Raw genomic sequence first — 13,550 nt, 5'->3', positions numbered from 1 at the left:
AGAGACTCTTAAATACTCACATTTTCAGCCGTTTTTTAAATACACAAACTCGGAGCCTGCCTGGTGTTTGTTTTCTTGACTGCCAATTAATAAACCTATACAAAAATTCTTGCGTTAATATCATTTTGTTTCCATTTTAAGACTAACAGAAATCCCGTGTGAACAGATTTTCAAATTCGGTAAGTCATTATTCATCCATTTTTTTCTTCAAATATACCTCATAGAAGATTTGTTAACACTTTCTATAAGCAACGTTAAACATAAGCGATTGACATATGCGTTAACATGAAGGGTACGATGACCATCAACCATTTATTACTACCAGAAGACCCCATGAGAGACTTAGAACCACATCAAATGACGCTCATTTTAAATTCATAATATGCAAATATCAATGCATTAGTCACGCACAGATACGTGAAGTCAAAACCGTTCAGCACGTCTTAAATGACCTGGAAAACTAAAAATGAAGCATGAAGTTTTTACCCATTGTAAGTATTTTAATTATTATGAGCTCAACAGAATATATTTACATTATTTATAATTATATTTTTTGAATGCATTGTAAAACCGTGTCCAGCTTTTGCGTGTTCAAACAAGAAAATAAGTCTAGTGCTTAAAAAAATCTCTACAAGTCCCCTAATAACATTACATGTTTAAACTTAACTGCACATCTTAATGATTTTTTTTGAAAGAAAGTCCAAAATTTAATCTGCTGAGAACAGTGTAAACTCGATTTTTTAAAAGCAGTTTTAAAATATCAATTACTAGATCAGTGAATTGAAATCTGCTTATTAGTGCTAATTAGAGATCGGATCTAGCGAAAGTTAAGGAAGCTCATTAACCAATTTAAAACAATGTACAATAATACATGCTGTAATCAAAAGTTATGAAGCTAAAGGCCACATAGAGATCATCAAAAACTGAACGTTTGATTTCTGGAAACATTTTGTTACGTCCGAGAATTGGAAAAGCCAATTGAAGAACTAATTAATTTACAAATCTTTTCCTTTATTGACCCCACAATCTCAATACAGGCCTTCCATGTACAATGAGGGGAGGGAGGGGGAGGGGGCTATAATGGGAAAGACCCTAATTTTGAACAATACATGTTATTACAGCAAATCCTTATAAAAGGCTCTTGGGGGTTGCAAATAACATGTAACCACTAAGCTGGGGGTCAGAAACCAAAAATATTCGAATTCCCAAGCACAGTCATCACATGCAGAAGTCAAAATGATATTGACTTTTTTGAACTAGAACAAGTGATGCATTGTTTGGATGCGCTGTACAGCCAAGCGGCTATCTTCACAAGCTCTAACCCAAAACTTCCTCAATCATGCACTGATCGTCATTCGATTTCATTAAAAAAGTTGTTTGTTTTTTATTGTAATTGTCAAACTCCTATTTATCAAACTCCAATAAACTTGTCAAACTTGATTAAAATTGTCAAACTTCAATAAACAATCATGAATTGCAACAAAATCTTAGTTCAAAATCAACTGACAATAAACTTTGATTAGCAACTAGTTGCTAGAACAACACATGCTCAGAGACGTCATAACTTTGAATTAAATTTTGGATATAAACACACTCGCACGCTACGCTCGTGACGAAATCGTGGCTTTGGTGACCGGTTGAAACTGGGTATATTGGGGTACCCGGGAGGGATTTGAACCCTCGCCCACTGGCTCGAGGCCAGCGTCATAGACCAACTAGACCACCGGGTAGTGTTTGTGATTACTTCCCAATTTCAACACTCCACCGCTACCAGCGACGACGATATAAGATCGCAAAATGCATACAGTGTCTGTTTCCTTTTCCAGTCAAATACGTGACAAATTATTATAGTCTTGATACATCGCATTAATATCTTGATCGTAGCCATTATTATATGTAATACACTACCATTCATACTGGTTGTTCAATAGCTGCTCCAATTCAGCTGTTATTTTTTAATGTTATCTAAGGGTATCTATTAGCTGTTACGCATAATAACAGACATTATTAGGCCATGTAAACAAATTATTTTGGATACCAAAACGCATTGATTTGTTCTTCGAAACTTAAAATTTTGTTCACATTGGGAAAAGGAGACGAGGACAGTATACAAGTTCAGCATTACCGACGCACGAGACTTTGAACCAATGCCCGCGGCAAATTTTTTGTTAGACGATCTAGCAAAATTTGCTTAGCAAATTATATAGCATCAGTCCGCTATTTCGGTCGATCAATTTATACCTCAGTACTGAAAACGAATAGGCACCTAGTGAGCAATTTGACAACAATGAGACGCTTTTCAATAATGCAATTTGCTTCAAAAGTTAAGCTCAAAACAGTTCACAACGGGTACAGAATGAAAACAAATTTGAGAAAGACTGGTCAGTCAACATTACTCAATTACTCACAAGTGTAGCAATAGTTAGCTGGGTTGAGTCGGGGTTGGGTTCGATTAGTACTTGAGCTCCTTGGGTACTTCCCAGGGAAACTCTTTGCGTCCAAAATGTCCGTATTTGGCAGACTCCTCGTAGAAGGGCGTCTTCAGTTTCAGGTCCCTAAACGTATATCGTAAACCAACACTAAGTACACTAAGTTGACAGGTCAATATTTACCATTTGTGCTTATTCGACATCTGTTTCTCGTAGCCCTTCTTACTGCCCCCCCCCCAAGAAATTAACTGTCCCGCAGCCTATGATTGCAATTGAGGGTAGTAAAACTTGTAAAGGGACCAAGTTTCTTTATATTTGTACCCCGCCCCCCCCCCCCCCCCAACCTACATATTTTTCTGAATTCCAGTCAAGAAATCACTGAATTCATTTTGATAAGCCATCTAATGTTTGACTTCATTGCCCCTATATTATTTATAGCGCGAATTTTTCAGTTTCAAACCAAAATTTGTTTGTAAAGTGCGCAGAAGGTTCACGATAAATATCTTGTTCCACAATTGTAACCAAAATAGCACAAATATTTAGTATAAATGGAAACTCAGAAAATTCAAGTGTTCAATAGAAATTGACTTGGTATACAAGACTAAGAGTGAAGAACATTAACATAGCCGACAGATTGTCGGAATGGCTGCGAAAGAATAGACTTGCGTGCCATATAATAGAGATAGAAACAGATACAGATCTAAATTGAAAAAAAAATTGACGCCACTAAAAAAACTAGGCTAAAAAACATTCAGCGATAAATCAATAAAGGTTGTTAAAATTCATTCCACAGAAGCCTCTTATTAGAGACCTTTACTACACAAATGAGTTCCTTTGATCTTAAACAAATTCAAATTAAACCTAAGTTTTAAATTGCAAAAGTCATTTTATTGAGTGAGGTAAGTCACGTATGATCATAATCTAATCACGCAAATAACCTAAAAACTTTCGCTAAAGCGAGTGAGAAATGACGTCACGCGCGCAAATGCCGTTAGTGAGAGGAAGAAGTAATTCAGAAAATTTGACTTTTTCAGCTTTGCAGTGTGAATAAATGTAAAACGAAAAATGAGCGTCAGACGACGAAACAAAAAAACATAGCAGGACAAGTCCTGACGTACAATTCAAAGAATTTTCATTGACTAAACAGAAAACTAGACCTAGAACGGACTATGAATGGATTGGAAAAACCATTTAGAAAAATATTCGATCCAAAAAATCGAAAAAACAGTAAAAATCAAAGTGAAATTGCCGCATGTGAACAAAAAACCACTACCGATAAAGCGAATTTTTTTCAAACACCGTATTCTCACTCTACTTTAAAATTAGAGCAAAAAAATTTCACGCCGCAAAACCACTCGCTTTTTTCGCTCCATTTCCTGTTTCGGCGTGACCAAAATCACTACTCCAATTTGACTTCAAAAATCATGAAAATGTGTGAACAGATCTTAAAAAAAAGACAGCGCCCCAATACAATTCAAATTCTTTGAATTGTAAAAAAAACCAAGAGCACCGCAATATAGATACGCTCAGCTTACAGCTTCGCAGCTATAAACAACATAATTCACTTCTAATCTCGATTTATCTATTTGAAGCCACAATCCTAGATTGGTAAATGGACATATTATTATACCGTCTGCTCTCTACCTTATGATGATGCCAGGTCGGAGGTCAAAGTTGTCATTGACAATCTGAGTGATGTCATTATCACTCTTCACACCTGTCCCATACGTGTTCAGGTACAGAGACAGGGGCTCTGCAATCCCAATGGCGTAAGACACCTAAAACAATCAACGGTTTCTCAGTCTCACTCAAAAGAGGAGAGATTAAACAAAAAATATACCCGGCAGATTGCCGGAAAATAGCCGCAATGGATTCCTATGACCTCATAGGGATTGTAGCAAGAACTCCTGCTTCTTAATGACCGGGTAAAGGGACAAGTATCAACACCAGTAAAATATAGAACTGGTAACTAAGAGCAGTTAGAACAAAGTTCAATTACCGGGCATCTGAAATTGGGCTTTATGGGTTTTTAACTCGTTTTTATTTTGATTTCATTCTCCGCTATTGACTGAATTTAAAAAATAAGAAATTGAATTAATTCATTAAATAAAACACAAAAACGAATAACATTCCTTAATGCAGCTCAGAGCATTAGAATGCCCATACAACAATAGGTAAAACATTTGAGGCTAATAAACATCTCTAACAAATAATAGTTATACGAAAATAAAACATCGAATTACTTTAGCTTTCTACAGATTTTTTAATTACTTTAGCTTTCTACATATCACCGACAAAATAGTGATCAGTTAGGCAGTCTAACAATTCTTTCGAGCACTTGACGTCTTTTGAATTCCCAATTAGAGCAATGCGACAAAGCCGTCAGAAAAAATAACTTGAGCAGCCTAAAAAAATGCAGAGTTTTAAATAATTCCAAATTAGCATAAACTCACTTTAATTATCAAAAAAAAATTAAAAACACTATCAAGATAAACTTATTATTAATGTTACCTATTCAATATCATAACAAAAACTGTCTGAAAAAGCCGCAGGGGAAAAATTTCGCTTGCTTCTGGTTTCGTCCTACTCTTCAGGTTTGTTCAACACTAAAACTACTCCAAACTTTTTCACGTTTCATTTCCTGCCTCAAATTCACTTCAATAAAACGTATTTTAAAAAATACTTCTCGAAGACCCTCATCGAGGCGTAAAATAGGAGTGCAATAATAACCGGATCAGAAGATGATGGCGGCTATTAAAAAAGGAAGTGAGGCGGAGTTCTTTTAAAGAGAATGCGAATACCTATATACCCATAGTTACCGAGAAACCTCAGTGATCAAAAAAATAACACAATTTGCCAAAGTTGAGTTATTATAATGACATAAGAAGTGCAGTGCTCACTTTCTTGGTTCGACACAGAATTTTTAACCAATATGAAACAAAATCGGAAACGCAATTTTAAAATTAGAAAGAAAGCTCCATGCTGGCTTCAAATAAAAACCAAGACAACTCTCATTTAAGTTGAATGATTTCGGATCAAAAGATTTCGGTAAAAATTAAAATCCGAATTTAAAGCTAACCTCAACCTTAAAAACATCGGAGCAAGAAACATCGTTTTAGATACACAACACAATCACTTATTTAACCAATGGCAAAAAGCCTGATTCGTTACTTCAACTTATAGGTGTGAGAACGGCTCCAAAACGTAGACCGTTGAATCATAATAATTGGACAAAACCAAAAATCATTAAAAATCAAAAGGTCAGCCAGCAACAAGATTAGCTGAAAAATCACTTTCATATGTATTGTAAGAGTTTATATTATATTACGTTGTATGGTAAACTGATCGCAAACTAATTATACATTTAATCTGCTGCCAACAACAGTGGTAATGCATTTATTTTATAAGATCCTTCTTCATTATTATTAATTAATCAAAACTCACCAGTTTTCAAAGTAATTAAACTCAAAAAGATTCAAGAACTAACTATCGATATTAGTTTGAAATCACTTTCATACGTCACGCTGCGATAGAATAAACTTTCTTGTGATATTAACTTATGTGGTGGCACAAACTAATTATCCATTTGAATATCTGCCAAAAAAACCCGAAGCAGCTGCTAGCTTCATTAAATTTTTGCTCTTTCTCGTAGTTGATGAATTACACTCAAGAAAAAATCTCAGTTTCTGTTGAGATTAAGTGTAGAACGATTGATCATTTAGAGAACTTCAATATTAATTTGCCGAGAAAAGATGTTCAAAGTTAGACCAACTTTGTTCAGCCTTTGATACGGCAAAAGTATACGCGTGAAGCTCAAGGACCTTCGGTGAATAAAAATTCGTGAATTGAAAATTGTGAATAAAATTGACCGATACATTGTCACAAAGCCCATTTGTTGGATTCAAAAACAAAAAAAGTTAAATAGTTTAGAAAACATTAAAACGACAATGAAAACATTAAGAAGTTTTGCAGACAATTTATGCAAGGCCCACGTATAATTGGGATAAAAAACATATCTTAGGCATAAATCTAACAAGGCGGCTCGGTAATGTGCGATCGCACATAAGGTTCCGACCCCGCTCATCCACAATTTTGGCATAATTGTCTACCAAATGAGGAACAGAAAAATGAGGAACGGAAAAACACAAAAAATTCAAGTATTTTTCAAAAAAAAAAACTGTTGTATGAACGAAAAGATAGCCTCCAAAGCAAATAACTCAGTGGAGTAAAAAAAATGATGCATTAGATTGATGAGATATGCAGATATTAAGAAAGCGAGCGAAGACGAACGGCAAAATCAATTAACAACAACAAACATTAATTACATTAAAAAATTTATGTCCGATTTAAAAAACAAAACATAATAACAAAGTCAAAATAGCGTCAGATGAAAATGAAAATAAACAAAATAACTTGTAACTCAGCAGATAAAAATGGTTATTTACCAGTTCAAAATAAAGCTTGGTAACAATTGGACAAAAAAGAACAGAAAATTTAAAGTTAGCAAATTCGCTGAATTTTTTTTTAAAAGACAATTAATTTCAAAGTAATGAAAAGCATTAGAAACCATAATTCTAAAATATCCCAGAGGTTTACAATTCCCAATGCTTCTATAGAAGGGAATTAAGAACTCTTGGTATTCAATTTTTTATGCAGTTACAAAAAGAACAACAAATAGACAACAAACTAAAAATCAATTAAAACTTGCCAGAAATTGCTTTGGAAGCCGTAAAGCCATACTTTGGTCCCCAAAATATGTTCAATTGCACCCTCATCGAACACCAAAAATGTTTTAATTGGCCGCTACTTAATGAAAATAAGCAACAATTAGACAGAAAAGAGAAAAAATGCAAAATTATGTAATAACTGTTTTTTTTCGAAAAAAATTTATTTTCAAAGACATGAAACACATGACAAAATGAAAAAATTGAATAGGTTCTTTTATTCTTCCAAAGAAAGCCCTTGAAACCTGCAATTATCCAGAATTTGTCTTCCCCTTACAAAAAGAACGTCAAATATGACAAAAATCAAAAACTAATTTACTTTTTTTTTGTGAAAAGCCCGTGTTGAAGCCAGTAAAGTCATAACGAATTCTTTAAGAACATTAGATTTTGTGATACCAATCCCTTTTGACAACTTCCCTTGACAAACATAATGTCACCGTTAACCTTTAATTAACGAGACCAGGTAACAAACAGACAATAATAGGAAGAAAATTGTGAAGTTGAATTTTTTTTTCATTTTGGAAAACAATTGTTTTCAAAGTCATGAAACCCATTATCTATCTTCTAATATCAGAACATCAGCTCATCTACTCTTCCAGGAAAAGCCAATCAAACCAAGTCATTGCACAGGAAATTATATACGACTAAAAAGACAAAGTAAAAACGAGTTAAAGACAAAATTAAGAAACTCAATTAAATTCTCGAGAAAGTATTGTCGAAGCGGTATAGAACCACAATCTATATCTTTAAGGACTTAAATATTGTAAATTGTGCGTTATTCTGAATGCAAAAAAGGTGATACATGAAATGACAATAACGTGATAATTTGAAAAAACAAGAAAACATGAAAAATGTGCAAATAACTAAAAATTTTTTTAAAAAATGTGAAATCTATTAGTGTCGAAGCCAGAACACCATAATTTAACGCGTAAAACCGCAATAAAGACTAAATATTAATTCAGCAGAAAGAATGAGCACTCTTCGATTGCTGACACTAAGCTACAAGTTGACCAAATTAAGAGAAAAATGGAGGCAAAGTTCAATAAGCCATTTTTTATTAAAAACTCAAATATTTTATAAGTCAAAACGACCATAAGCTTTCAACCAATCAATTAGATAAATTAATTTCGAGTCAATTAGGAAGCCAATAGGACCTATCAATAGTAAGCTTTATTTGAAATGTTCTGTTATTTAATTAATCTAAAAAAGATCAATTTTTTTAAATAAAAAACCGACTGATGACATTCCGAACTATTTTTAGATTGTAACGGTCCCAGATTGGTACAGAACTAGTCCTGCTAATGCGGATTGTCCATTACGAATATTTAATTTTGGGAGTGTCATTGATACAGATATTTTGTTAGTTAAAAAATCAAAAATAAATGCTGCGTTTTTGATAATCAACGAATAAAGTTAGCAAAAACGGCAGAGTTTTATTTTTAGAGCACTCTCAACGGAAGCCCTTTTTTCAGTCTACAAAGATTGTGTTAGTGGTGTTTGGTTGTGCACTTCATGCAAATTTAATCAGAGTGGACTATAGAAACTAATTTCGTGCTGTTTATGATGAAAAACTCTGAATTTTGTGAAATAATTAGCCGGAATTTGAGACGAAAAACTCAATGAAAATAGCCGACAATATATTTTTTCTTTGAACGTAAAATCAACAACATTTTCTTGAAAAATTTTATTAAATTTTATCAAAATTGGCGAAATTTTAGTCAAAAATTCCGAAAAAAGGTGAATGAAATCAACGGAATTCACTCTATTTTCTCGAAAGTTTAAACCTCTATATCTCCCTGTCAAAAACCAAAATCAAAAAAATCTTTTTAATTCCATATTCTACGCTGGACAAGCTTTCTAATGATACCAGTCTCAACTCTGTACGATGAATATATCGATCGGCCAAAATTGACTGAACAAAAAAAACCCATTTGAGTATATAGTCCCCCCCCCCCTCAAGAGGGGTCGGAACAATAACATTCGCATCACAGACCAAAAAAATTTTCTAGAAATCAAATACGACTTCTGACGCGAAAAAAAGTAAGAGGAGTTTTTGCAACAATTGAAGTGCACGACAACCCCCTCTCGGATTTTGATACTGTTGATGTATTAAGTTAACACGTAAGAGTGTATATTGACAGTGAACAACTAAGGTGTATAAAAGGAACTTGCCTGAACTAAAACACGGTTGCAGAGTCCTGCCTTGACGAGAGACTTTGCCACCCATCTGGCAGCGTATGCGGCACTTCTGTCCACTTTGGTACTGTCTTTCCCAGAGAATGCCCCTCCCCCGTGTGCACCCCAACCCCCGTATGTGTCCACAATGATCTTCCTTCCAGTCAGGCCTGCGTCACTCTGTTAAATACAAGATCTTGCGTCAACTTATGATTTGATACGGCCTCATACGTCGCCATATGTTTCGTTAGCTTTCAACACAGAATAACAAGCTTACAGAAAGAAAAAACCCCGAAACCCCCCCCCCCCCAATGTTCAAGAGGACACACCCCCCCCCCAATGTTCAAGAGGACAAAGAAAAGTTTTTTTTCTACCGAGGGAGATTGAGGGACCTTTAGCTAAGTACAAAGTTATACGAAGACTGAGTTACTAGATTGAAAATACCTGGGGTCCGCCAATCAAGAATGAGCCGGAGGGGTTGAGATGGTAGACAGTGTTGTCGTCCAGCATGTCAGCTGGGATGACCTTCTTGATGACCTTCTCCATCAGATCAGACTGGATCTGCTTCAGGCTCACCTGGTCAGTATGCTGTGTCGATATGACAACTGTGTGCACTCGCAACGGTATACATCGTCCATGCACACTCTTGTACTCCACAGTTACCTAAAATTAACCAAAAAGATACTTGACAATATAATTTAACTGCTGTGCAAGAAGCTTTGTTGTTCATTACTCTTACGCAATCCGTGCATAGCCAACAATGCTGCTCAACAGAATATTCCTACAATGTTTTGACATTGAAACGGCAAATTATGGGAACCTTGCATAACTAATACAATTCTATTAATCAGGTTATGAATTTCGACGACAGCTTTTACTGCGACATCCAGGTTTGCACATTCTTGCAAGATTTACAAGAAAACTATCCTCTTGCAAGATATAGTAAAACATTCTTCCTCGTCAAGGTTACTGCAATTTCTTGAAAGTAACGGTTATCTTGATTGCTGTTTCGGTTATTTTCAAGATTTTTCACAACTTTACAAGACATCAGCCTAGGGGGGTGATCTCAAAGCACGTGCTAGACAGAACAGATAGTGACCTGAGTTTTGGTGTCTGGCAATCCCCACGGAAGAGTTCCATCTCTCCTGCAGTCAGCCAGTCGTCTGTTGAGACCATGGGCCAAGTGGAGGGTAAGAGGCATGCACTCTTCTGTCTCGTCACTCGCGTACCCGAACATAATTCCCTACAATATATGTCACACATTGCTTATCAAACTGAGGTCTGGTTGGAAGTTCGGGTCTATCCTATTATAGCTGTAATGTTCAAGAAAAAATGCATTTTCAAAATTGAAAATAACCTCTATTTCATAGCAAATATGGATTTTTGGGTGTGCCCTGTTATAAGCAACCGGCCACGAAGAAGCCATTATCTACCTGATCTCCAGCTCCGATTTCCTCCTCTTTTCTTCCCTCGTGCACACCTTGGGCAATATCGGGACTCTGCTCTTGGAGAGCTACCATCACCGAACAAGTGTTGTAGTCAAAGCCTAAAGTAAAGCAAACGTCAGCCTGTCTATACTTTTCGTAGAGGTTTATATATTCTGAACAACTAGCGATAGAGGGTGATAATATCTCCTAATATATTTTAAGCTTTGTGGGTTTGAAACTAAATCCACACATCCTCCAATTATCCTCAAGATAGCATTATGGAGGCTTAATTTTTGGAAGGAAACGGAAAGCTAAGCCAATTTATACCTCAACCCTTGCGGTACAAACCCTCCTAATTAGGGGGATCAGTAGGTCCTAAACGTAATTGGAGGGGGGGGATAGTGGAAATAGAGAAGGTGAACTAAATTGAACATTCTAACCTTTCCTCGAATCATCGTACCCAATCTTCTTGACAGTGTCCCTCACCACCTTCTGGAAGTCAATGTTGGCAGTTGAGGTGATTTCGCCCAACAGCACAATCAGACCAGTCTTTGTCGCCGTCTCACATGCAACCTTAGCGTTCGGATCCTTCTTCAGGAAAGCATCCAAAACTGCGTCTGATATTTGGTCGCACATTTTATCTAAACAAAAATCTCGCTACTATAACACAAGCCATTCAAGCCCAGATACTATGTGACTGTGAGTGAGTCCGTCCGCTTTTGAATAGATCACGTTTTTTTTGTTTCAACAATAAGCGGGTCTTTCCCATTATAGCCCCCCCCCCCCCCCCATGAAAATGAAATTATAGCCAACCCCCCCCCCCCATGAAAATGAAATTATAGCCCCCCCCCATTATGGTATATTTACTATGAATGGGGGGCTATAGGTTATCCAACCACTAACACTAAGCTGGGGGGGGGGGCTATACCGAGAAAGACCCCAATTAACTTTGGCGCATCAGCGCACTTTCATATGCCGCAGCACCAAAATCTCCGATCCCCTCCCGTCTTTCCCACCTAGAATGTGATCTTGCACAAGCGTGTTTCCATATAAACGAGGATCTAATCCGTTTGCGCCAACCCCTTCCTTGTGGGTGTATATCATTTGCACCTCCACATACAATTCCAATACACGTGCTCTGCAACTGGGGGAGCATAACGTACTTGGGGGCGGGTACAAAGTCTCCCATTCTAACCCCCCTGCCCCACCCCAGCCTAATGACACACGCGGGTGGGGGTTCTATAAAAAACCACTGGCGTAAATTCGTTGGTCATTTAAGCTTATGGGAAAACTTTAGTTGAGCCGTGAAGCTTATTGGAAGTCTAAGTAAAACGCCGAAGCGCTGCTGAAATTCCAGTTAGATGACAGACTTACCAGGATGTCCTTCTCCGACAGATTCAGAAGAGAAGAGAAAGTGTCTGTGGTTCTCATCTCCATTAGCGTTTACTCCGTTCATTGTAGACATATCTCTTTTACTTAGAGTTATTTAGCAAGCTTCTGAAAGAAATAATTTGAAAGAACTTCAACGTCCAAATGTTAGCAATTGGATTACAATCAACTGATGTTTAACGCGCGGAAAAAATTAATGATTTTGATGGTCGAACGTATCTATGCACGCAGCAAATAATAGAAAAACTGGCCAATCAGAGGCAAGATATCGAAAAGTCAATGCAGTATGATTTAAACTGGCGCCAACAGAGCATATTAACAGCTACAAGCTAAAACCGAATTTTGATACAGAAAATACTTGATTGGTGCAAAATAGACGAGTCAGAAATCAATTGGCTGAGTTAAACAATATGGTGGATTCCGTTCCCGCTTTCACTGTGATGTAAAAGCTTCTTCCAAATAGAACGAACCACTTGTAAGAAAGTGCTCTGTATTTTTTCCATTATTACTACTAACCATTTCGGGGTTTAAATTTGTTGTTATCTTTTAAAAATGTTTAGCGCGAAATTTTTGGTGTTTCCCATTGTAGCCCCCCCCCCCATCCTAGTGATCATATAACGTATACCTCCGTCGCCATTGTAAATATACCATTTATATTTTCGCGTCTTTCCCATCATAGCCCCCCACATGAAAATATAGCCCCCCATTATGGTATAATTGCCATGATTGGGGGGCGATAGGTTATGTGACCACTAAACTGGAGGGTGGGGGGGGGGGGCTATAATGGGAAAGACCCATATTTTCATGTGGTGGCAGGGATCTGGAAAAATTAATTGGAATTGCAGTAAATGGCTATTAATTGATTGCAATAATTGATTGGTGACTATAGTTTAACTGCAAAAATTGATTGGAACGACACAATTGCCCAACAATTGGAGAAATTTGAAACATTTTCCCAGGTCTGAAACCTGGAACTAGAGAAAAAATTCCCAGTTTTGTCACAGATCATACGTAATTTGCCATTTTGGTATTGCGAAAATTTTCGATTAAAAAATTGAATGCTTCAGTTATAACCATTTAGTAGTAGTAATAGTAGTAGGCAAGGCTTCCAGGAAGAGGATGACTACCCTTAAGTTAGCAGATTTTAGTTCTCATCAAAGTTTTGCTCTGGGTTACAGTGTCCAATTTTGAGTAACTTTTTGGGTAAATCAGGGCAAAATGTTTTAAAATTCACCAAAATTATTGATAGAAAGTAAAATCTTCCCGGTGGATTGAGTTTTATACTGAGAAAGCCCCCCAAACTTTTCCGTCACCCCAACGTAAAATAATCCGGAAAGAGACATAAACAAAACAATCTTTTCACAACAAGAACAGAATAATAGCTGAATAAAGAATACAAATAAACG

General features: G+C 36.4%; 2 protein-coding genes and 1 non-coding gene across 3 annotated transcripts in view; all 3 read right to left on the bottom strand.

The window, feature by feature from the left end:
• The window catches only part of LOC142335861 (S-adenosylmethionine synthase-like), a 63,828-nt gene extending 51,482 nt beyond the window's left edge, over nucleotides 1-12,346 (bottom strand). Inside the window, exons 1-8 of the mRNA XM_075384191.1 lie at nucleotides 12,130-12,346; nucleotides 11,196-11,396; nucleotides 10,762-10,874; nucleotides 10,428-10,571; nucleotides 9,773-9,991; nucleotides 9,326-9,508; nucleotides 4,074-4,207; nucleotides 2,409-2,555 (exon numbers count right to left, since the gene is read on the bottom strand). Of these exons, the coding sequence (XP_075240306.1) occupies nucleotides 2,453-2,555; nucleotides 4,074-4,207; nucleotides 9,326-9,508; nucleotides 9,773-9,991; nucleotides 10,428-10,571; nucleotides 10,762-10,874; nucleotides 11,196-11,396; nucleotides 12,130-12,220 (1,188 nt within the window). The 5' untranslated portion in view covers nucleotides 12,221-12,346 and the 3' untranslated portion in view covers nucleotides 2,409-2,452. The remainder of the gene's footprint in view (nucleotides 1-2,408; nucleotides 2,556-4,073; nucleotides 4,208-9,325; nucleotides 9,509-9,772; nucleotides 9,992-10,427; nucleotides 10,572-10,761; nucleotides 10,875-11,195; nucleotides 11,397-12,129) is intronic.
• LOC142335862 (coiled-coil domain-containing protein 77-like) overlaps nucleotides 1-13,550 on the bottom strand; it is a 385,771-nt gene that overhangs the window by 359,004 nt on the left and 13,217 nt on the right. The window lies entirely within an intron of this gene.
• Nucleotides 1,658-1,730, bottom strand: Trnar-ucg (transfer RNA arginine (anticodon UCG)). The gene has a single exon. It is a non-coding gene; the product is annotated as a tRNA-Arg (tRNA).

The sequence above is a fragment of the Convolutriloba macropyga genome, chromosome 3, assembly GCF_964194025.1.
Source record: "Convolutriloba macropyga chromosome 3, txConMacr16.3, whole genome shotgun sequence".
NCBI classification, from domain to species: Eukaryota; Metazoa; Xenacoelomorpha; order Acoela; family Convolutidae; genus Convolutriloba; species Convolutriloba macropyga.
This window is presented reverse-complemented; position numbering and strand designations above follow the sequence as displayed.